The 24091-nt window shown below is 36.8% G+C and overlaps 1 protein-coding gene across 1 annotated transcript in view; it reads left to right on the forward strand.

Moving 5' to 3' along the window:
* INSR (insulin receptor) overlaps nucleotides 1-11254 on the forward strand; it is a 152598-nt gene extending 141344 nt beyond the window's left edge. The window contains exons 14-21 of the mRNA XM_063455443.1: nucleotides 450-549; nucleotides 3789-3856; nucleotides 3950-4179; nucleotides 4417-4527; nucleotides 4729-4888; nucleotides 5159-5288; nucleotides 5606-5740; nucleotides 8332-11254. Of these exons, the coding sequence (XP_063311513.1) occupies nucleotides 450-549; nucleotides 3789-3856; nucleotides 3950-4179; nucleotides 4417-4527; nucleotides 4729-4888; nucleotides 5159-5288; nucleotides 5606-5740; nucleotides 8332-8659 (1262 nt within the window). The 3' untranslated portion in view covers nucleotides 8660-11254. The remainder of the gene's footprint in view (nucleotides 1-449; nucleotides 550-3788; nucleotides 3857-3949; nucleotides 4180-4416; nucleotides 4528-4728; nucleotides 4889-5158; nucleotides 5289-5605; nucleotides 5741-8331) is intronic.
* The last annotated feature ends 12837 nt before the right edge of the window (nucleotides 11255-24091 follow it).

The following is a 24091-nucleotide window of genomic DNA, read 5'->3' on the forward strand; positions in this document are numbered from 1 at the left end:
ATCATTTATATATTTTATTTTTATATATGTCATGAAAAACGTGTTTGTGTATTTTTATAAAAACACACAAACCAAATATTTAATTTATTTACACATTGTGGTAGCAGGATTGCTAGGAAATGTATACCTCAAAAGATTCTAAAGTACGGTAATTTAAAGCACTACCCAGATTTGTAAATACAAAACAAATGCAACTGTGCCTTTCTGTAGCTTACAGTGCATTATTCACATACCAACCACTTATTTTTGGATGCAGACATGTGGCTGGTACAACTTGGAAAAAATGATATTAGGATATTGCTTCATAAATGCAATAGAATTGCCACATAGCAGGTTGTTGAGTTCCACATTTGCATGCTTTTAACGGTAAATGTTTAATAAAAAAAAGTATAATGGTATATTGGTATATATAATGATCTATTTGCTATAACATATTATGTTGCCCACAGTACACACGCCGACCAGCATCCTGAAGATTGTCATTGGTCCTGTTATCATTGTCATTGCTCTCCTGTTCCTCCTGACCTTCTGTTTTATTCAGAAAAAGAAGTGAGTTACTCTTCGTGTTACAGTGATCCACACATATTTCTCAATGGTGGCCCTTCTAGAAGTGCATTTATTTCCGGAGTGCATTGATTAATGTAAAAGAATGTCACACAAATGTATTATTATTATTATTATTATTATTGGGCATTCTGTTGTTAGTGAAATACAGCTCTAATTGATCCAGTCACTGTGTGCTTTTGGCTGGCAAGCATTCATGGTAGTTGTAGTTCAGTTTGACACTGTTTTAGAGTTTTAGAGATTCCTGACACTTATTTTTTTTCTTCAAAGTTTAATAGGCTAATATAATTTTCTGAATGGGTATATTGTATACAATTTGTTGCTTCCAGTGTATAAAAAAGAGATGCAAAAGTACATTGTAACTTTCCAAGTTATAATATTCTGTGATAGGAAAGCAGTTGTCATGTTCTTTCTTTAAAGGACCACTCTAGGCACCCAGACGACTTCAGCTTAATGAAGTGGTCTGGGTGCCAGGTACCTCTAGGATTAACCCTTTTTTTTATAAACATAGCAGTTTCAGAGAAACTGCTATGTTTATAATGAGGGTTAATCCAGCCTCCAAATCCTCTAGTGGCTGTCTCATTGACAGCCGCTAGAGGCGCTTGCGTGCTTCTCACTGTGAAAATCACAGTGAGAGCACGCAAGCGTCCATAGGAAAGCATTGTAAATGCTTTCCTATGCGACCGGCTGAATGCGAGCGCGGCTCCTGCCGCGCATGCGCATTCAGCTGATGACGTCGCGATCAAGATGGAGAGGAGGAGGAAAGCTCCCCGCCCGGCGCTGGAAAAAGAGGTAAGTTTAACCCCTTCCTCTCTCCAGAGCCCGGCGGGAGGGGGTCCCTGAGGGTGGGGGCACCCTCAGGGTACTCTAGTGCCAGGAAAACGAGTATGTTTTCCTGGCACTAGAGTGGTCCTTTAACCCCTTAAGGACCAAACTTCTGGATTAAAAGGGAATCATGACATGTCACACATGTCATGTGTCCTTAAGGGGTTAAAAGAACAATCTAATTAAAAAAATATATATATACTATTCCCGTTTCATATTGTTTTTAGATTCAGGGCATCTATACATGAAAACCACTACTAATGTATCCTCAGAGTGTCTTTTTGTTTTTTGGTGTTTTTTTTTTTTTTTTTTTACAATCTTTATTTTCTTTTTAAATGAGCGGGAAACGGTGATGCACACAGAGTCAGTAGTGGCAATCATTGCGTGTACAGTACATAATATATATATATATCACAAATGCTTACATAAATAACCATAGGGTATAGCCTGTGGGATGCATATTGGTGGCATTATGAGACAGAGCACTCAGTGTGTACCTGGTCTTAGATCGTTATGTGTGTCTCGGGCTTAGAAACATAGAATGTGACGACAGATAAGAACCATTCGGCCCATCTAGTCTGCCCAATGGGTTATATGTAATCCTCGACTAAGTCTGTGTGGCCGTGTTCTCTTACCCATACCATTCTAGAACTACCCTTTCCCATTTTTAAAGGGAAACTAAGAAAGAAAATAGGAAGTGAGAGAAAGGGAAAGAAAAAAAACAACTCACCATGAGCACCTCCCCCTCTCCACTCCGTGACCCTGTTCCGCGTCCATTTGTCACCTTCACTGTATCCCATATCCTAGTGTTTGTATACTGGGAACCAGACAGAACCATAACTAAAGATGAAACACACCTCCCTTTGTACGTCACAAGGTGATGGTTTTGAAAGTTAGGGTTCGACAGATGTGCAATGGGATTTGTAATCAAGCAATGGAGCACAGATTTGTATACAACGCTTGGTGAGCCCTGTAAGTCCTGCAGTAAAGGACTCCAAATCATAGATTTCCTCTACCTTTGACATCCACTGCTGGAGAGAAGACACAATATCGGTTTGTGCCACATCAACGGGATCAAGGACTTTGTTAGGGACTTTATATATTTAGACAGCTTAGAAACTTTGTGTGATGTAACGACATCGGTAAGGACTGAAATGGGAGATCCGTAGCAAGCACTTCCATTTGATTTGTCTCCAAAATGGGGATATAACAGAGCATGACCACCATATATGCAAAATAGTGCAAACCTCCTCCCCACATCTCCAGCACGTCTCTGAGGCTCCTTCATAAATGCAGTGTAGCAACTCTGGTGTCCTGTATTAGCTCATAGGTAATTTATAGTTCAGCTCCCGTAATTTAGAACTAATAGAGCTCTGGTGGAAGGTAATGTTTACCGTTTCCTATTGCTGTTCCGACAGTGTGATTCCCGATCTCCATTCCAACTTTAACAGAATGGAACGGTTAACAGAATGGAGTATAGCAACGGGATTCCTCTGATCATATGTTCTCTTGTGGTGCAAAGTGCTTCATATTGTGTCAAATCTCTGTGGTCCTACCTTTGAAAGGGAGTAATATGTGCTGACCTAAAAGTATTTAGACCCGTCAGTGGTAATTCAGGGATTAGGTTGATTTTAGAGATGTATGAGTACTCCACTGCCTTAAATACATCAAGTTGTGTATTCCAAAGTTACGAATGTCACTAGGGGTGAGCCCCCCCCCCCCCCCCCCCCTCTAAATTTTGATTAGGCATAATAGACATCAGCGGGCCTGACTCAATATTTAATGCAAATTAAGTTCCAGACTAAGTGATGCACCTATAAATGGGTGTTCCACTATCTGCTTGTCTACAAGGGGATCAGTAATCCAAACCTTGGAAGGTATTTTGCCACCTAACTGGGCTTGTTCCAAACCTTTTAAAAGGTTGGGTGATTTTGGCACAGTTTATAATCCTCAGTAGATGTGAGGCATGTTAATAGGACAGAACAGATGGGAGTTCCATTCCACCAAGACACTTCAGGGGAGCCAATTAAGTCTGCTTAATCCTGGGGGGCCCTGATTTAGAGTGTCCTTTTAATGTTTAAAGAAAATCTTTTAAACTGTGAATAATCTCAGTTGTGATAGGAGCACTCGGGGCTGTGACCGCCAAGGTGGAGGAGTGGCTTCAACAGACTCCAGGTGTAACATCTGAGATCACTGTCCAAAAGAGTGCAGTTATAAGACCAGCTAAGATACTGTGCAGAAGTCTCGGACTCCCAGTCCTCTGGTAGAGGACCCGAGAATGAGGCATATACACAAAAATATATACTACCCAGGAGGTATATAATATGATCAGATATCAGATATTGGTGGCGATATCCTAAAAGTTATCCATTTATTTATATTTCTTTTTTTTGCAACAGAGAAGCTGAAGGCCCAACTGGACCATTGTACGCATCTTCTAACCCTGAATATTTGAGTGCCAGTGAAGGTGAGTGCACTTTGCTGATTTGTAAAGTTTGTTATAGTTCACTAATAAATTTTGATTTGATCAACACTTCATTACCAACTGTTATACTTGCAGTATACGTACCGGACGAGTGGGAAGTCCCACGTGAAAAAGTCAACTTGCTAAGAGAGCTGGGGCAGGGCTCCTTTGGAATGGTGTATGAGGGAATTGCAAAGGACATTATTAAGGGAGAACCAGAGGTGCATGTGGCTGTGAAAACTGTGAACGAGTCTGCAAGTCTCCGAGAAAGAATAGAATTCCTAAATGAGGCGTCTGTCATGAAGGGATTCACCTGTCACCATGTGGTGAGGAACCATAAAACAGCAGGTTTAAGAATCACCGTAACTTAATAATTCAGCCAACAGAAAATGAGCTGATTGTTTTCTACATTGTTATACTCTATCTGATATGCATATCAATGTTATATATTCAGTTTTGGTTTGGATGGCAGAATACAATAAATCACCCTCTGAATATATCAATATTGATGGTATTAGAATTCCGAATCTAGATCTTAATTGTCTTGCCTTGCTTCTTTGTAGGTCCGCCTCGTAGGTGTTGTTTCTAAAGGCCAGCCTACACTTGTGATTATGGAGTTGATGGGACATGGGGACTTAAAAAGCTATTTGCGTTCACTGCGCCCTGATGCAGAAGTAAGCATTCTTGTACTGAGTCATGTATTTGGGAGAGCAAAATAGTTGTATGAAGAAAGCATTTTGTACTATTTAATGTACTATTGAATAGCATTTTGTCCTATTTAAGGATGGCTTTATGTTTGATGATATAGATAAGCGCAAGACATATTCGGATCTGTTATACACTGCTGGTAAAAAGTTGATCTCCTACTTTTGCAGAATAACCCAGGCCGCCCAGCTCCTACCCTCAAAGAAATGATCCAGATGGCAGCTGAGATTTCCGATGGCATGGCATACCTTAATGCCAAAAAGTTTGTACACAGAGATCTGGCTGCCCGTAACTGCATGGTGGCAGAGGATTATACTGTAAAAATTGGCGGTGAGTTACATTATCACCTTGGGTTAAAAATAAATTGGTTACAGAATTTGTTCCATCAGTGTTATTTATTTTGGAATAAGAGAAATAGAAATCATACCACCTGTGAGAAATTGTTGAGGTTTTCTTGCTTTTATGTTCTTTTACTTTTACTTCTGCTTTTTGCTTTCTACACTTGTCAATTGACTTTTTTGTTTTAATTTACCTTCCTGTTGTACCTCATTTGGCCTATCACCTTATTTCCATTTACCATTTTTCCTTCTCATGCTTCAGATTTCGGAATGACCCGTGATATATACGAAACTGACTATTACAGGAAGGGGGGGAAAGGTCTGTTACCCGTCAGGTGGATGTCCCCCGAATCCCTGAAAGATGGAGTATTTACCACCTTCTCAGATGTTTGGTATGTTCATATCTGTAGCTCAGACATGTAAATCAGGAAGGTAGAAGCATCTGTATAGGTAACATCCAAAGGAAGGATGTTTCCTTTCCACTGGTTTTCTCTTGTTTACTATTTTTAGTCTACATTTTTGAAAATGTATAGAGGAGCTGATATTGCGTTATGTTTTTAATAATGTTACTTCTTGCACTTTACCCCCAGCATTAAACGTGCTCTAAAAAATTTGAATATTATAACAAATCACATTCTACTTGACAGTCTTTATAATATACTTTGCTGGTTCTTGGAATATATTAACATTTCATTCGTTATTGTTTTAGGTCCTTTGGAGTGGTTCTGTGGGAGATAACAAGTTTAGCTGAGCAGCCATATCAGGGACTTTCTAATGAACAGGTCCTCAAATTTGTAATGGATGGTGGTTACCTTGAAACGCCAGACAACTGCCCCCCAAGATTGTAAGTATCGAGAAATATGATGATGTTTTTTTTAAAGTTTGTTTTATTGTTAGGGGTATTACCAGAATTTAAGAGCATTCATATGGCATTCAAAATTCTACCAAGAGCAACATACAGCTGTTTTCTTGTTGCACTCTTAATTTGATTCCACATGCACCCCAGCTGTCCAGGTTTTAATCAGCTAGGAAATTAATCAGTCCTGAACCATTTTGGGTTTGTGTGTAATGAATTGGGGAACACCTTGGAATACCCTTTTGTTCATGAGGAAAACTTTTAGTGGCACCTTCATGGAACTTTAGGTAACAATTAAAGGGACTCTCCAGGCACCAATACAACTGTAATATAATTCAGTACTGGCACTATCTGAGTTGTGTGCATACATTTGATAAGGAAGTTAATTTAAAGCTGTAACTGTACTGAATATTGTACAACACAAGATTCTAAAATAACAAACATAGTAACACTGGTCAGCTCCTCTAATCTGGTTGTAGTGGTTATAGTTCTTGGAGTGTTCCTTTAACAGTACTTCTCTTGAAAGGGGTAAAGTTACCTTTATAAAATCCCCTTACAGACTGGAATACACTTATAGAAAATGCATATCTATTTAAAATGCCTTGTAATACTCTTTTATATAAATATCTACAGTTGTAATCAAAATTATTCAACCCATTTTAAAATCAGGTTTATTAGCAACATTTACAGACATTCAGCTGTTTGCAATGAACAAATCAAACAAAAGCAGTTGAAATAGCTCAACACAACTAATGTGATTTCCCCAAATGGAACTGAAAATGCAACTTATAATGACTTTTACAGTGTCAAAATTATAATAATTTTGATTACATCTGTACTACTGTATCCTACACTGTGTCCACATTAAAGTACCCATATTTAATAGAAACCATGTTGAACACTAGAGTCTGGAACAAAGTAGCTGACATACTTGTATTGAAACAAATCAAGTATTCTCAGTTTTGGAGTCACCATTTGTTGAGGTTGAATTGCTTACAATTGTTTATACTACAATTCTACTGCTTATATTAAAGTAACACTATAGTCACCTAAATTACTTTAGCTAAATAAAGCAGTTTTAGTGTATAGATCATTCCCCTGCAATTTCACTGCTCAATTCACTGTCATTTAGGAGTTAAATAACTTTGTTTCTGTTTATGCAGCCCTAGCCACACCTCCCCTGGCAATGATTGACAGAGCCTGCATGAAAAAAAAAACTGGTTTCACTTTCAAGCAGATGTAATTTACCTTAAATAATTGTATCTCAATCTCTAAATTGAACTTTAATCACATACAGGAGGCTCTTGCAGGGTCTAGCAAGCTATTAACATAGCAGGGGATAAGATAATCTTAATTAAACAGAACTTGCAATAAAGAAAGCCTAAATAGGGCTCTCTTTACAGGAAGTGTTTATGGAAGGCTGTGCAAGTCACATGCAGGGAGGTGTGACTAGGGTGCATAAACAAAGGGATTTAACTCCTACATGGGGATTGAGCAGTGAGGCTGCAGGGGCATGTTCTATACACCAAAACTGCTTCATTAAGCTAAAGTTGTCCAGGTGACTATAGTGTCCCTTTAACATTCAGCGATGTGGAATTTGTATCGCCCAACACCCAACAATGCATGTACTGCAGGCCAGGCAGTTTGTTTTGGTGTCTAGCCCTTCTCTAGGCAAGTGGCAGGGCAGCTTGAGGCAGGACAATGCTTGGAATAGGGAGTATGAGCTCATAGATTGATTGCACACCTCAGTAAATGCTCAGTCACTGTCCTGCGCTCTCTAGTAAGTCAGAGCGTAGCCGCTGGGACTCTCCACATGAACTCTGACTTAGTGAGTGCCAGAACTGCTAGGAGCAATTACTGAGGTCATAGTCTGTGGTCACGTTAATGAATGTACTGTATTCGAGGGAGTAAGACATCCAACACACTACACACAGCCAGATTACACAAACAGACAGCACACAGATTATATATAGACAATGCACACACTTTACATACAGCCAGTACACACATATTACATACATCTAGCACACACCAGGTACACACTACATACTGCCAACACACATTGCACACAGCCAGTGCACTCACATTACATACAACAAGCACACGCCAAACACAATGCACACAGCCAGAAGACACCACACACATCGCATACAGGCAGCACACACATTACACACAACAAGCACACACTGCGCACATGCATTACATACAGCTAGCACCTACACTCATGACATATAGCCAGCAGACACCACACAAATTGCATACAGGCAGCACACACACATTACATACAACAAGCACACACCAGACACACACACACTACACAAAGACAGCACACACATTAAACGCAGCAAGCACACACCACACAAATTACACCCAGCTGATACACACATCACACAGAGAGGGGGTAAGACACTGAACTCCAAAAGTTTGCAAATGAAATCCGAATGGATAAAGTAAGGCAAAAATTGTAGATTACCACTTTAGTCCATATGATAAGTAGATTTTTTTTAAATGTCCAAACCCATGAACATTGAATAATTGTACATGCAGTAAAATTAAGATGTGTGCACTCTGTTTTGCAGGAACAGTCTGATGCAGATGTGTTGGCAATATAATCCCAAAATGAGGCCGACCTTTCTGGAGATTATCGACATGTTAAAGGATGATCTCCATCCCAGTTTTCAGGAGGTCTCCTTCTACTACAGTGATGAGAACAAGCCACCTGAGACAGATGATCTTGACATTGATTTTGAAAACATGGAGAGCACCCCTCTGGACCCCTCCTCCTGCTCTCTGCGAGATGATGGACCCAGAGGGAACATCTACGAGGAACACATCCCATATACACATATGAATGGTAGTAGAAAGAATGGACGCATCCTGTCTCTGCCTCGTTCCAGTCCATCCTAACATTTAGAACCCTTTGAAGCATAACTATCCTCCGTCAAATCTCAGGACAGAACAATACCCATAGCTAGGACATCAAAACACCAATGCCTAATCAGGTTTTCAATTGTTTCATTGTCCTATTTTACTCATTATTAGTTACATTTTTTTGCCAGTTTTGATAGGCTGATTATAGGGGCAAACCTGTGAACAGATATAGGGACAGTGGAAATGCTTATTCACACACTTTCTCTCTCAAAGAGGCCTGTCTATTTCCAGTGGTTCTTAACCAGCAAGTATGCATTAATACATACATACATAAATACAGGTGGAGAAAGAAGAAATAAGTCCGAATCTGGATTACATTAAAGCACTCATCTGGATTACTTTAATGTGCAAAAAAAAAAGAGAATATTAGTTTCTATACATTTATAAAACTGAAGTTCTCACAGAAGGGTTTATTTAAAATCCATCATCTGTGGTGAAATCTGGTTTTTGCAACAGCAGTAAATGAGTACAAGTAAAATTATTGGTGTTTATTCACCTCGGAACTTAGAATCCAACTCCTTTCTCCAAGAGCCAGTAGGGAACTAAAAGTACAAATGTAAAAGAAAAGATTTTGGAAAATCAAGCTAGACACACCTCACACAGAAAGATTGGCTTGTCATGGTGAAGATCAGAGGCGCTCACGGTCCCGTACCACCGGTCTTACTCTGCAGAAACAAAACTCATGTTGGATGTCTAAATGGAGGAGCACACGCTAGATTGATGAATTTGTTTCCCCTCTAGCAAATGAGTGGGTTTTTTATTGACTTCTTAATGGAAGCTTCCGAGGTGGGGCTGAGAGGATGGGAGAAATGTCTCTTCCAAAGGTTGAAACTAATCTTTGGGGATGGTTGCTTTGTTGCTATTTTTTTTTTTTTTTTGTCAGATGTTTTTATCAGACCAAAACAGAGGGATTTCTCATCATCCCCTATTCTTCACCTTTCCAATCTGAAGGCATCGTGTGTAGTTCTATCAACATTTTAATTTTGTTTTCTGTTCACACAGCAGTGGAGGCGGGCCAGGTAACTGCAATCAAATGCAGCTGTTTAATAAATTATTTAAACAGTTTATAAGCCACACACCCAGGTGACTTAGGACCTTTTCAGTACAGAGAGGGTTATGTAGAAAATACTGAACCACCTCACTGCCTTGGCTGCTTTGTATGTCTCTCAGGCAGATAAGGGGGATAATTGGTCACTATTAGCTTCTGTGGTTCATAGCAAACTTTTTGTTTGTGTTTTCTTTTTATTTTATTTGAGATCAGGATTCCTGTCTGGTGTGTATACTTTAACAACTTAATATATAGCAGTTGCTTTTTTTTTTCCTTATTTTTTCTTTTTAATAACTGTGATTAATATTATTATTTTTGTATCATTATTTTAATAGGGGTTTTATTGGTCAAGCCTTCCCTGTTGCAAAATCTAGACATATGTGGAAAATATTTTCTTTTTGTTGTTACCAATACATCAGGATTTTTTTTTGTTTTTTAATTTTAAAATTTTTATTTAATATGTAGCCTATTGTATATCTTGGGGTTGACATATGCGTGGGTCAGTTAAGTATGTATCTGTGTGTGTGAAAATATATGTACATAAAATATGTACATAAATACCCAGTCACAGAAAATTTTCAACAGGCGTGGAGTATATATATATAAAGTAGTATGGTATTTCCTTTGATATCACATCCATTATTAAGATTTAAAAAAAACAAAAAAAACAGAAACAAGTTTAAGAAAGGAGAAAAAAAAAATCACCCCAACCCAAAACAAAAGACCCCATCTACCCTAATCCCAGATCACTACTACTATGCGTCACCATGGTTGACTAGTTACTATATTAACCATTAAACACCCCCTTCATTGCCATGTGCCATACAAACAAATAATCAGTTATTTTTCATTTCTGTTACTGAACTGTATATAAGTAAAGGAGTAGTAAACAATGTTAAAACGTGTAAGGATATGCTTTTTAAAACAATCACTCCCCATAATTTTGAATTTTTGTTTAAATAATAACTACCCGTATATTTTAGTTTAGAGCAATTAGGGATATGATATTCATAAGTATTAATTCATTTAACTCTTCCACCAGACCCCTTCTATTTATTTACATAACCATTCTCATTTTTTTCAATATTACTTCTTCTTATAATTAATGCAATCACAGCTTCTATGAACTTATGTAATTCCAGGCTGATGTATCAGGATGCTATAAGAGTTATCTGGTATCTTCAGAACTGAAGCGATAGCTAAGTGCCCCCTTTTGCTTCATATCTGGCTTTCAATAACAGTATTGTGCTCCATAAAAGTTACAAATTCAACACATTAACATTCTCAAATCCCTCTCTATAGCTATATAGCTCTAAGTCAAAGGCTAAAATCAAGGGATTCGTTTTTAACTTTTAAAAAAGTCTAAAATATCTCCTAACATTTTATTTTCTTTAAAAAAATTATCAAGGCACACAGTCTTGATTTTAGCATAATTCATTGCTATATGCTGCCGCAGTTTTGTATATAATCTTTTACTGCAGAAAGGCTGGAAGCTGCTGTTGCTGCTACTATCAAAAAAACAAATCACGACTTAATATAATATACATATAATATATAGTATATAATATATACACAAAAATACACACACAGAAACTGTGGAGCTTGTAAGTGAAACTTGGTTTAAAAAAATGTTTTGTAAAGATATGCAGAATAATAATAATTTATTATTATAGTTATCTGGAAAGAGCAGGTGGCCTCTGCAATCTTAATTATTAATCTTAACAGCAGTGAAGAGGATATTCGAGGTGTTTCACAGGGCTTGTCTGCCTATAAAATATCTTTTACTATAAAGGTCTCGAGGATATAGGGGCTCCACTATAAGTCAATATTCAGTTTTCCCACTTATAGCGATAGAGAGAAGTCTAATGATTAGAACTCTATTGAGCGTCAGCTCCTATTGTATTTGTATTACAGGAATGCACATTAGTGATTCCTCTTTTTTTTTTTTTTTAAAGTAATTTTAGCCTCTAGCTCAAACCACCTTCTAGTCCCATACACATACAGGATTATAGACTAAACTGGGGAATTACAAAATGTAAAGTTAAAAACTGAATAGCACAATTAAAGCCTCTTACACTAACAGGGTTATTTATTAAAGCTTAATTGAAAACATTTTTCCATTTTGGTTATTTTGACTTTAAATTTGAAATTCTCACTTTACTGAATAACCCTGTAAGTGGATCTCAACCACCTAGGTCAATTCTACCACAAAATCCAAACCAGGTAATTATTTCACAGAATAGGGACAAAGGTAAACTTAGTAAAAAGATAATGAAGGTGCCAATCGCTGATCATCTTACATTAAATTTAACCAATGTAGAAAGAGATCAGTCATCATTGTGTAACCTTAAGTAAAGGAACCTTCCCATGCACAATCAATTTAAAGTTAAATAAAATGACAAATATTGAATTTTGAAATTCCATGGTCAGATTCTCAGCTTAGCAAATGACCCTGCCAGTGATGGCTGTGTTATGGATCATTGCAGCCTGCTCCAGAATGTTGGTAAAGGGATGGTCTAAGCAGTATTAACACTTCATCATAATTACATTATTCTGTGGCACAGATGATACCCCCTGCAGCCTTTTAAATAAAAATCATGCAGTTTGAAAGAAACTACAATCTTTACATTTGACCTTTGGCAATGCCCAGGCACATAGCCACTAGGGGCTTTAGGCACAATTTAATTCAATTATTGAATCTAATTTACGTTTCTCATCAGCATATAATGTATGCTGACAATAGACACTGCAACCAATGTTTCTCATAGCATCACGGTGATAACCGCACATGTACCATTTTGTATGAGAAACACATAATATCACGAAAGTCATCTGGTATGATGACTTTATGGAAGGCAGATAGGGCTGCAGTAAGAAATCTATCACAGCACAGAATACAAATGTTGGCTATTTATTTTAATATTTTTTTTACGGGACCCTTGAATCCAGTCTGGTAAAGCAACTCACCTAAATTAAACGTGTATATATAGATATTTATATATATTTTAATTAGAGTGTTCTTTTGAGCTTACTGAAGTAAGATTCTGGAATTGTAACCTTCAAAATGAGCCAAGTCAGTGTGAAACAACATTGTATCTTGACAGTGAGTTGATGTTACAAGGTGAAAGTCTCAGAGGGTAAATAAAATATAAGGGTGGAGGGAAGCTAAAGGAGGTGTCTATTCACTAAATGCTGCCTGACTAGCAATGGCTGTTGAATGTTGTTTCGCTCACACTTTGGATGTTATAACAGAAAGTAAAAATCTTGGAGATTTGTAAAAGGCAAATTCAGTAATTTCAACCAAATTTGCATTTAAATTTGGCTTCAGTTTGGTTGTCTCTATATGGGATAAATGTAAACTTGACAGGTAGGATTGGATCAATGACATAGAACTTTTGGATTCCGTGATTTAGTTAATTTGGAAATTCACAATCAGCCAAATTGAAACCACATTACCTTTATTTGGTTGATCCAAGTCCCTGTTACAGACCAGGGTACTTGCATTAAATGTAACCCCCACCCTAACCTTCAGTTACTATGAGTATACCCTGAGCTATTTTCAGATAAATCTAACCACTTGACTTAGTTTTCAGTTGATAATGAATACATACATTTTATCACCTGTAGATAATTGAGCTGAATGAAATTGAACAGTCTAGGCTACTGTAGCGGTATGGTGTCATTAGTTTGTGGACTCTGACTCTTCAAACTTCCACCAAAACAGCTCCAGCAAACAGGGGCCTGGGCACAGGTAACTTGGGCAAGCCAAGTTTTGGTGAAACAGCTAGAAAACGGTGTGGCCAACAACCAGGGGGTATTGCATTTAGCCAAATGACAGGATAACGGTTTGACCAAGTATCAGTAGGCACGCAGCCTATCGACACCATAATCACATGCATTTTATGGTTGCTGTGCACACAATGACCCTTTAAATTTTGATAGCATATATCCTTGGTTTATGCTGCTGAAAGTTTCCCTGAGATAGTACTGCCCTACAAAAATTTGTTTAGATAGTTTGTAAAGGCCACCTCTATGGCAATTTCAAAGTTTGTACCATCTCTATGGCAATATCTAAACATGTGAAATCTTTTGCTGCTATCAGTTAGAATAACTTTGCTTTCATGTCCTATTTAATTCATCTAGTAACGCTGCAGACTCATAAAATCCATGTTTTAAATCAAGCTACTTTTCTCTATTAATGCTTTCATTTTCACATTCAGGATTTGTATTCTATTTCAGTGCCTACAAGCTCTCAACTGCATTCATGACAGTTGAATAAAATCTAATATTCTATCTCCTTTAAAAAAATAAATAATATAAAACACTACAGTTTTAGGGGGAAAATGGTACGAAAAAAAGTATATATATTGTCCTCTTTTGTAATTCAAGAGATTTTTCTTATTAAGAGAAAATTGTATTTATTTTAATATAATGAAGATCACTGTACAGATACTCAGTTAGCTACCATAGTAACAAAGAATTCATATATATATATATATATATATATATATATATATATATATATTATGAAATGCATGTACATTTTTTTAAAATTAGTTGTCTGTAAGGGGTTAGAGGCGTTTTAATTTTATTTTTTAATTTGTTAATGTTTTTGTTTTAGCACACTATCTACCTCAATATGTTGTGTATGGATAGGGGTAACCCTTTTTGGGAGAATAGGAATTTAATTAACGCATCTCGGGTTTTTCACAATACACATGGCAACCCCAGCAGATCCAAACAAAGCGTCAAGGCACTTAAGAAAACATTTATATTGGTTGTGAGCACTCCAACATCTTACACCTACAGCGTTTCGGTGTCTTAAAACCATTGTTTAATTCTGGCGATTTTTATGTATAGAAGAAAGTTGTGTATACGATATCTGATAATTTGATTGTCCCACTAAATACAAATTTAGTTTTTTTTTTTGTTAGCAATTCAATCTTTATCTTTTTTTTTTTTTGTCTTATTAAGTGACTTAACAGTGTACCTGCCGCTATTGATTTTTAATACGAAGGTGCAAGTCACTTGTTTGTTTCTAGTATATATGTAGAAGTGTTAGGTGTGCAGAACAAGTTTGTGGAGTTACCATATAGTTTCCTTTAGCATTTCCAAGTGGAATGAATACTGTTGACTCAGGAACCAATCTTGGGGAAAACTTTTCAAACCTAAGTTCCTGTCAAACGTTTGCAAAATTAATAATTTGGTCATATTCCCATGCAATTTGCATTGACCTCACTTCAGTCCACAGTTGTGGTGGACCCTAGCAATGTTCTCCTCATGTTGATCCTTTGATCACTTTTTCAGTTTATGGGGACAAGTCAGCCCTTAGTTTTGAGGGATGAAACAGAACATTCTGACAGACTCACAAATGCTATTTCCAAAACAAATTATGACAGTTTATTGTGTTTATATTTCTAAATCTGTTTCCCCCTGTAATGTTTCTTCTTTGTCTCTCTTCTTTCGTTCTTTCTTTCTTTCTTGTGAAATTGGTTATGTTGCTCTTTGGTGCCTGTTGATGAATGCAGTTTTCACCCTCCTTAGTTTCCACAAATTTCTATTTAAAAAAAAAAAAAAAAAATCAAACAAGTGATTGCATTTTAATCAGAATGCCTGCTATCCTCCATAAATCTATGTGATCATGTGAGTGTATGAAAGTCTAGTTCTGCCACTAACCTAAAAACTCATTACCTCTAGGGCATCTAGGTTTCAGAAGTGCAAGTGGAGATGCCAGAATCTTAACACTAAAGTGACAAAACCATGGGAAGTGCAGTGCACTAATGAAAATTATTAGCAATTTTGTTTAATGTGATATTTTAATTTTGTAAGTCACTTGCATAATTAATAGGTGGGATCATGATGTATATGTTTGTCTGTGTGTCTGTTTGTGTTGGTGTGTGTATGTATATGTATATGTATGTATATGTATATATATATATATATATATATATATATATATATATATATATATATATATACACACACAGATAAATAAAATTGATTAACCCAGGATTGCGTTAAACTATAAGTGGGTTTTGGGATATATATATATATGACCAGTTGTTCCATTATGCTATTCTACCACTTTTTTCAGGGGATCTAAATACAAAGCTCTGCAGTCCTATCCTGGCATGTAAGGGTTACCTTAAGATCACACAATTGCAATCATTATCTGTGAATAGGGATTTGGTTTCTTAGATTTTTAATTATTATATTATACAAATAAAATCTATTGTTTATTATTTTTTTCTTATCCCTTAAAATGCGTTTTGTTTATTCTCAATGGAATTATGACACACAGTGTATTCTTTTGAGCTCTGCTCTCAAAATCTGTAAGTGTGCTTGGGGGGGTGGGGAAGTGGGGTTGCGGGGGAGGGGAGAAAGAAGGTAAGGGGGTGGAGCAACATGCATGCGCTAAATCCTAAATTCTCCATTGGAAAGAAGTTTTAAAGATTCCCATGCAGCAGTATTTTCAGTCGCTTTATGTCATTTCATTGACATATTTTACTATGGATGTGTAATACTATGCATTCATTTATTATTTTATTTATTTTCATTCTTCTATTTTTATCTGTTCCTAAAAAGTTAATCTGGAAGGAATTGTAAAAATAAGACCATTAGGACATATGTCTCCATGGGCTCATACACTGCATAACAGAGGCTGGGCTCACTTTGTGTCACCTGAGCAATACAATTTAAACCAGCAGTTATGCCCTATATTACATAACTATAGCAAGTCAGTTGAGTATGAAAACTCTGTAGACTTGAGTTTAAATCTTTTTATTTTTATTTCTTTAACCTGTTTTATTGCTGCTGCTTTTTTGGGAATACTTGTGCAAGGATACCCCCTGAGAACCTCTCTTGCAGAGTTATGTTAAGTGCTTGTGTTGTTGAGATAAAATTAATGTGAATGTACTTTTTTTTAATTTTTATTATTTTGCGCCGATTGATATTAGCTTATTAGAAATGTTGTTATTATTATTATTATTATTTTATTTTATTTTTAAAGAAAAACTGATTACCTCTTGGATCCTTAAGTGTTGCTAATCGTGATTATTCTTTTTAGGCCTAGTTTATCAGAAATTTCACAAAGCTTTTTTGTTGCAACTTCAAAGTACTGGGTTTGGCTTTAACCCATTTCACTGGCTGATTAACATTTGTCAGTGAAGTAGGTTAATCCATCTTTGCTGGTTCCTTATAAGTTGCTTTAACCAATTGAACCGAGCATTTTATTCTCTGCAAAACTCAAAGGCTGTGTAAAGCTGTTGCAATGCATCTTCTATTCCAAGCATTGCACTGTATAGTTGTTAATGTGAGTGATGTTAATGTCCAACTATTTGGAATTAAGAATTCATTCATATACGGTCCTTACCAGCCAGCAGAAAATGGATTTATGAGCAATGTTGTGTTTGATTAACTATTTCCCGTTCTATCATGAATCAATAGTGTTTTATTCACACTTAATTGTGAGTAATTGAAAACCAAATTGCAGGATTTAGGTTAAAATAACTAAGCTGTAACTGTAGACAAGTTTGAGAATTTTTCGAAATCACCACTTTCTGACTACATTTAGCAATTTAGTTTTCAATTCACTAGTCTGATTTTTGTGAAAAAACAAACAAAATGCAACATATATAAATTGCACCTTCTGTAAATTGTTGGATTTCTTCTTTGCTTTCTCCCTTACATTGTTAGATTTGTCCCTGAAGCCCTAGTTCAGCTTTAACCTTTCTATTTTCCTTTGGCAGTGAATGGATTAATATCCTACGTATCAGAAGGAGGTTCCATTAACTCTTCAACTTTCTGATGTTAAAAATGTTTGTAATCATGTTTAAAATGTGAGCATTTATTGGCAGATCGAACATTCTAGAGAGCCAGTTTGGGTCCTAGAAAGGCTTACTGTATCTCTGACAGTGGCTTAGACAAGGAGAGTTAATTCTCCATCTGTTGCAGAACTACAATTCACATGATGATTTACTCCTGGTAGAGCATTCTGGGAATTATACTTATATAACAATACATAAGATGGGGTTTGTTACATTCTGGATACCCCTGGCCTAGATTAATAGGATTAAGCCCTACCCAAATGTTGCCTTAGGTTTAGCCAAGCTAACTTATTTGTCATTCCAAAACTTGTGTCAATACAATATACTACCTAGTTCAGTCTTACAATCAAAGGATATTTGTAATAATATTTGGACAAATAATCCTTCAAATTCAATTCACAGTGGGCTGGCTATATGTCATTGCTACAAGCATGACAACATGTATGCAAGCTAGTAATTATTGAGGTATTTGACCTTGTTTTTTTTGTGTATACCTCATCTCAACTGCTATCTTGTGCCCCATGTATTTATAGATATAGATCATGGAAAATAGTCCATTCATTACATACATGTTTAGTTATCTCCAGTCCCTTATCTCTGTGCCATGCCCATTATATTGGCACCACACTTAACTCATATAAGGAAGGGCTTGGGGAGGGGAGAGATTACCCATTGAACATATCAGTTAAAAGTGCTTGGCACTGAAATTTCTAAACTAACTCTGCAGTGTTCCTGCCAAATATAATGATTTATTTTGTCACTTTGTGTACAACCTCTTCACTCTTTAGTTGTGAAGGGGTTACTTTTGCTGCTTTTACATTTTTTTAAAAAAATTTTTATGCTCGACTCCTGAAAGTGCTCTTTAAATCCTTCTTCTCACCCCAGCCATCATTATCAAATACCTCGTTTTAACTCTCCTGAAACTGCCAGTAGAGACATCCACTTTCCACCTTCTCTCTGGTGGTGGAGAAGTTAAAATTCATTTTAAGGATCAAAAAATAAATTTAAAAAATAGTATATGCATCTATATAGATTTGTTGATGTTATATAGATACATGAATATCTATCTTTACATAAAAAGCTATATATGTTTGTGTGTGTGTGTATATATATATATTTATATATATATATACACACATGTGCATATATCAATACATATATATGTAAAGATCGATATATCCTATGTGCCATGGTTTGTGAAAAAAAAGTAAATTTAAAATGATTAAAAAAAAAAATCTAAAAAAAAAATTCAAAATCAAAGCAAAAAAAGGTGTAAAATAAAAATCTAATAAAAAAAAAAAGCTCGGTTTATTTTTTCAATGTTTTCATATTAGAGCTAAAACATTTATGTACAGAAAAAAATATCTTTGACCATTGAAACGAAACATGCTGAGTGTAAATTATTCAACAAATAACTGTTTATATAAAAATTCTGAAATAAATTTATCCAAGAGTAACCACTGCTTCCAATTTTATTTATTCTATGTTATTATTTTTCACATCATCTTTATCAGAAATATTATTACATTTCTAAAATATTTTACATGAATAGGTGTTTGCCATCTACATGCATGTAGAGAATACATGATGGGTTGCCTGGCAAAGGGGGCAGAAGAGTCTTTTGTAGTCATAATAGATTGCACCTAAATGGAAGAGGGTCTGCAGTGCTAGGGGACATGATGGCTAGAAGGTTGGAGGAGATTTTAAACTAGTGGTGGTGTGGAAGCACATAGAAATCTACAAAATGAAGATAGGACAGGAAGGACATGGGCTTTAAATCGGCACAAGGGGGAGGATTTGGGGGATGGACAAGATCAGAACAGAGGAGATATGTAATAGTAATAAAAATTCACATACAGTAAAAGTGACTCATGATATTAAATGTTTGCTTACAAGGAGCCTAAATAACAAAATGGGGAAACTAGAGGCAATAGCGTACACTAAGCAATATGACATAATGGCATAACAGAAACATATTGAGGTATTTGCTGCTGCTTGATTGATTGGGGGGAGTGTTCATTAATTGCACCTGTGTGGGATTTGTATCCCCATAAAGGCACACCCCTAACTCACTGAGCTTGCTCACATTACTTGGAACCAGACTCTATTAAGTGGACTCTTTCAAGTAGGAGTTAGAAAACCAGGAGTTCAAACTAACTAGGGGTTTAAACTATCAAGGTAATTTTTAATTTTTTTATTTTTATTTACTTATATATTTTTACTTTATTTTTATTGTTCTGTATCTGGGGAAATGAGTGTTAGCAAGATTGCTGGTTTAACTCAATGCACGTCTTGTTGCATGTATGGATGCCTGGATGTACCCGTCCAAGGTCCATACCTCTGTGATGGTTGTGTGCGAGTGGCTTCTCTGGAAGCTCAGATTGGAGATCTCGAGAAACAAATCGCAACTTTGAGGGAGATTGAAAATCTTGAGAGGAGTCTGCTGCTGACTGAGCAGAGTTTAGTGGGGACAGGTAGTGGAGATGGAGGAGATATGACAGATGGGGAACAGGCATGTAGCTGGGTGACAGTGGGGCGAGGAAGCAGGGGGGGAGGGAAGAGGAAAGGGCTAGCTAGTCCTGGTTTGGTGCAACCTAGCAGATTTGCCAGTTTGAGGGAAGATGTTGGGAGCATCAGCTCAGGAGTAGCTGTATTAGAGGAAGCTGTTACTTCTAACAGCCGAGCTAACAGCCCCCCTAGTACGGGTGGGAATCAAAATGTAAGGAAGGCAAGACAGGTTGTGGTGGTAGGGGACTCTACCATAAGGAGAGCAGATAGGGAAATCTGCCAATCTGATCGGCTCAACCGGACAGTTTGCTGTCTCCCGGGTGCTCGGGTCCGGCATGTTGCTGACAGAGTGGATGGATTATTGGGAGGGGCTGGGGATGACCCAGCGGTCATGGTCCATGTTGGTACCAATGACAAAGTAAGAGGAAGATGGAAGGTCCTAAAGAATGATTTCAGGGAATTAGGTAGCAAACTTAAGAAAAGGACCTCCAAGGTGGTATTCTCTGAGATATTACCTGTGCCACGCGCTACAGTGAAAAGGCAGCGGGAGATTAGAGAGGTTAATGCATGGCTGAAGTCTTGGTGCAGGAAGGAGGGTTTTGGGTTTTTAGAGCACTGGGCCGACTTTGCGATTGGGTACAACCTTTATAGTAGTGATGGATTGCACCTAAACGGGAGAGGGTCTGCAGTGCTGGGTGATAGGATGGCTAGAAGGTTGGAGGAGATTTTAAACTAATAGTAGGTGGGGAGGGTCATAGCAATTTACAAAATGGAGAGAGGACAGAAAGGAGATGGGCTTTAGCACAGTATAAGGAGGGTGGAGACGGGGGGAGGGGCAAGCTCAGAACAGAGAAGCTATGTAATGTTGATAATTCACAAAATATACAAGTGACGCATGATATTAAATGCATGCTTACTAATGCAAGGAGGCTAAATAACAAAATGGGGGAACTAGAGGCATTAGCATACACTGAACAATATGATATAATAGGCATAACTGAAACATGGTGGGATGAGACACATGACTGGGCAGTTAACTTAAATGGGTACATGTTATTTAGGAAGGATAGGAAAAACAAGAAGGGTGGTGGGGTATGTTTGTATGTCAACCATGATTTAAAGCCAAATCTTAAGCAAATGGAATGCGATGAGGAAAATGTGGAAGCTTTATGGGTAAATATCTGCTTGGGGGAAAAGAATGGAAACCAACTATTGGTTGGGATATGTTATAAACCACCTAATGTTAATATTGACGAGGAACAACAGCTGTTTGAGCAAATTGAGAAAGCTGCAAATCTGGGTAACACTTTAATTATTGGAGATTTTAATTACCCGGACATAAATTGGGACAGAGGGACTAGTAGCTCAGCAAAGGGAATTAGGTTTTTAAACTTGTTAAATGACACCTTCATGTCACAACTAGTACAAGCACCAACTAGAATGGACGCTTGTCTGGACCTGGTTTTAACAAACAACGTTGATCTTTTGACCAACATTCACGTAGGTAAACACTTGGGAAATAGTGATCACAATATAGTATCCTTTGAAATAAACTCAAAAAAACAAAAGCACATGGGGTATACTAAAACATAATTTTAAAAAGGCCAATTTCAATAAGTTAAGGGAAGCTTTACAATATATTGACTGGCATAAACTCTTTAGTGAAAAGAACACTGAGGATAAATGGATCATCTTCCAACAAATATTAGAAAGGTACATTTCTCAGCATGTACCATTGGGAAATAAATATAAAAGAAACAAATTAAAACCAATGTGGCTTAGTAGAAAAGTAAAACAAGAGATTAAAAATAAGAAAAGGGCATTTAAAGCATTTAAATCGGACAAATCAGATGCATCTTATAAAAGATATAAGGAAGCAAATAATGCGTGCAAAAAGGCAATTAGACTTGCTAAACTTCAAAATGAAAAAATGATAGCTAAAGAGAGCAAAACCAACCCCAAAGCATTTTTTAAGTACATAAATTCTAAAAAAAAAACAAAAATGAAAGTGTAGGTACACTAAAAACTGAAACGGGGGTGTTAGTCAATGAAGACCTGGAAAAGGCAGGAATTTTAAATAACTATTTCTCCTCTGCATATATTAAGGAAGAACCCATGGCAATAGATGTGCAAATGATTGCTACTAAAAACTTGCAGAATAATTGTAATTGGTTAACTCAAGACAAGGTGCTGCAGCAACTAAAGAAAGTCAATATAAACAAAGCTCCAGGGCCTGACGGTATCCATCCACGTGTACTTAAGGAACTAAGTGTAGAAATAAGTGAACCTCTGTTTTTAATCTTTCAAGATTCTTTTCTTTCAGGAAGTGTTCCGGAGGATTAGAGGAAGGCAGATGTGGTTCCTATATTCAAAAAGGGTTCAAAATCCTTGCCTGGAAATTATAGACCTGTGAGCTTAACTTCTGTGGCTGGTAAAATATTTGAAAGGTTATTAAGGGATAATATTCAAGAATTCCTTCAGAAGAACATGGTTATCAGCAAAAATCAGCACGGTTTTATGAAGCACAGGTCGTGTCAAACTAACTTGATTGCATTCTACAAAGAAGTAAGTAGAAGTATAGATCAGGGTGTTGCAGTGGATGTGATCTCTTTGGATTTTGCCAAGGCATTTGATACAGTTCCACACAGAAGATTAGTGTTCAAACGCAAGGAAATCGGTGTAGATGAAAATGCTTGTTCTTGGGTAGAACATTGGCTTAAAAACAGAGTACAAAGAGTTGTCGTTATTGGTAAATTTTCAAGCTGGACAGAGGTGGCAAGTGGTGTCCCTCAGGGGTCTGTTCTGGGACCCCTTCTATTTAACATGTTTATAAATGATCTTGAAGACAGCATTGAAAGTCATGTTTCAGTGTTTGCAGATGACACAAAACTTTGTAAAATAATACAATGTGAGCAAGATATTACTTTGCTGCAGAGGGATTTAGATAGACTGGAGGACTGGGCACTCAAATGGCAGATGAAATTTAATGTTGAAAAATGCAAAGTTATGCACTTCGGCGTAAAGAATACACAAGCAACGTACCCTTAATGGTAGCGAATTAGGGATAACAACACATGAAAAGGACTTGGGAATTGTTATAGACAACAAACTATGCAACAATGTGCAATGTCAATCAGCAGTGGCCAAGGCCAGTAGGGTATTGTCATGCATGAAAAAGGGCATTCATTCTCGGGACGAGAATATAATTTTGCCTCTTTATAAATCACTGGTAAGACCACACATTGAATATGCTGTGCAATTTTGGGCACCTGTTCTAAAGAAGGATATTATGGCACTAGAAAAAGTGCAGAGGCGGGCTACAAAATTAATAAAAGGAATGGATCATATCAGCTATGAAGAAAGGTTAACAAATTTAAACCTATTTAGTTTAGAAAAATGTCGCCTGAGAGGGGATATGATAACATTATACAAATATATTCGGGGCCAATACAAACCATTGTGTGGAAATCTATTCACAAACCGGACTTTACATAGGACACGAGGCCATGCGTTTAGACTGGAAGAAAGAAGATTTTGTCTAAGGCAAAGGAAAGGTTTTTTACTGTAAGAACAATCAGGATGTGGAATTCTCTGCCTGAAGAAGTGGTTTTATCAGAGTCCATACAGATGTTCAAACAGCTACTAGATGCATACTTGCAAAAAGAGAATATTCAAGGATATAATCTTTCAATGTAGGGTAATAACTGCTTGATCCAAGGATAAATCTGACTACCATTCTGGGGTCAAGAAGGAATTTTTTTTCCTAGCTTGTTGCAAAACTGTGCTTCAAACTGGGTTTTTTCGCCTTCTTTTGGATCAACAGCAAAAAACAAATGTGAGGAAGGCTGAACTTGATGGACGCAAGTCTCTTTTCAGCTATGTAACTACTATGTAACTGTGTAACTATATTGGGATGAGACACATGACTAAGCAGTTAACTTAAATTGTTACACATTATTTAGAGAGGATACAAAAAACAGGAAAGGTGGAGGGGTATGTTTGTATGTCAACCATGTGTTCAAGCCA

The sequence above is a fragment of the Pelobates fuscus genome, chromosome 5, assembly GCF_036172605.1.
Source record: "Pelobates fuscus isolate aPelFus1 chromosome 5, aPelFus1.pri, whole genome shotgun sequence".
Taxonomy (NCBI): domain Eukaryota; kingdom Metazoa; phylum Chordata; class Amphibia; order Anura; family Pelobatidae; genus Pelobates; species Pelobates fuscus.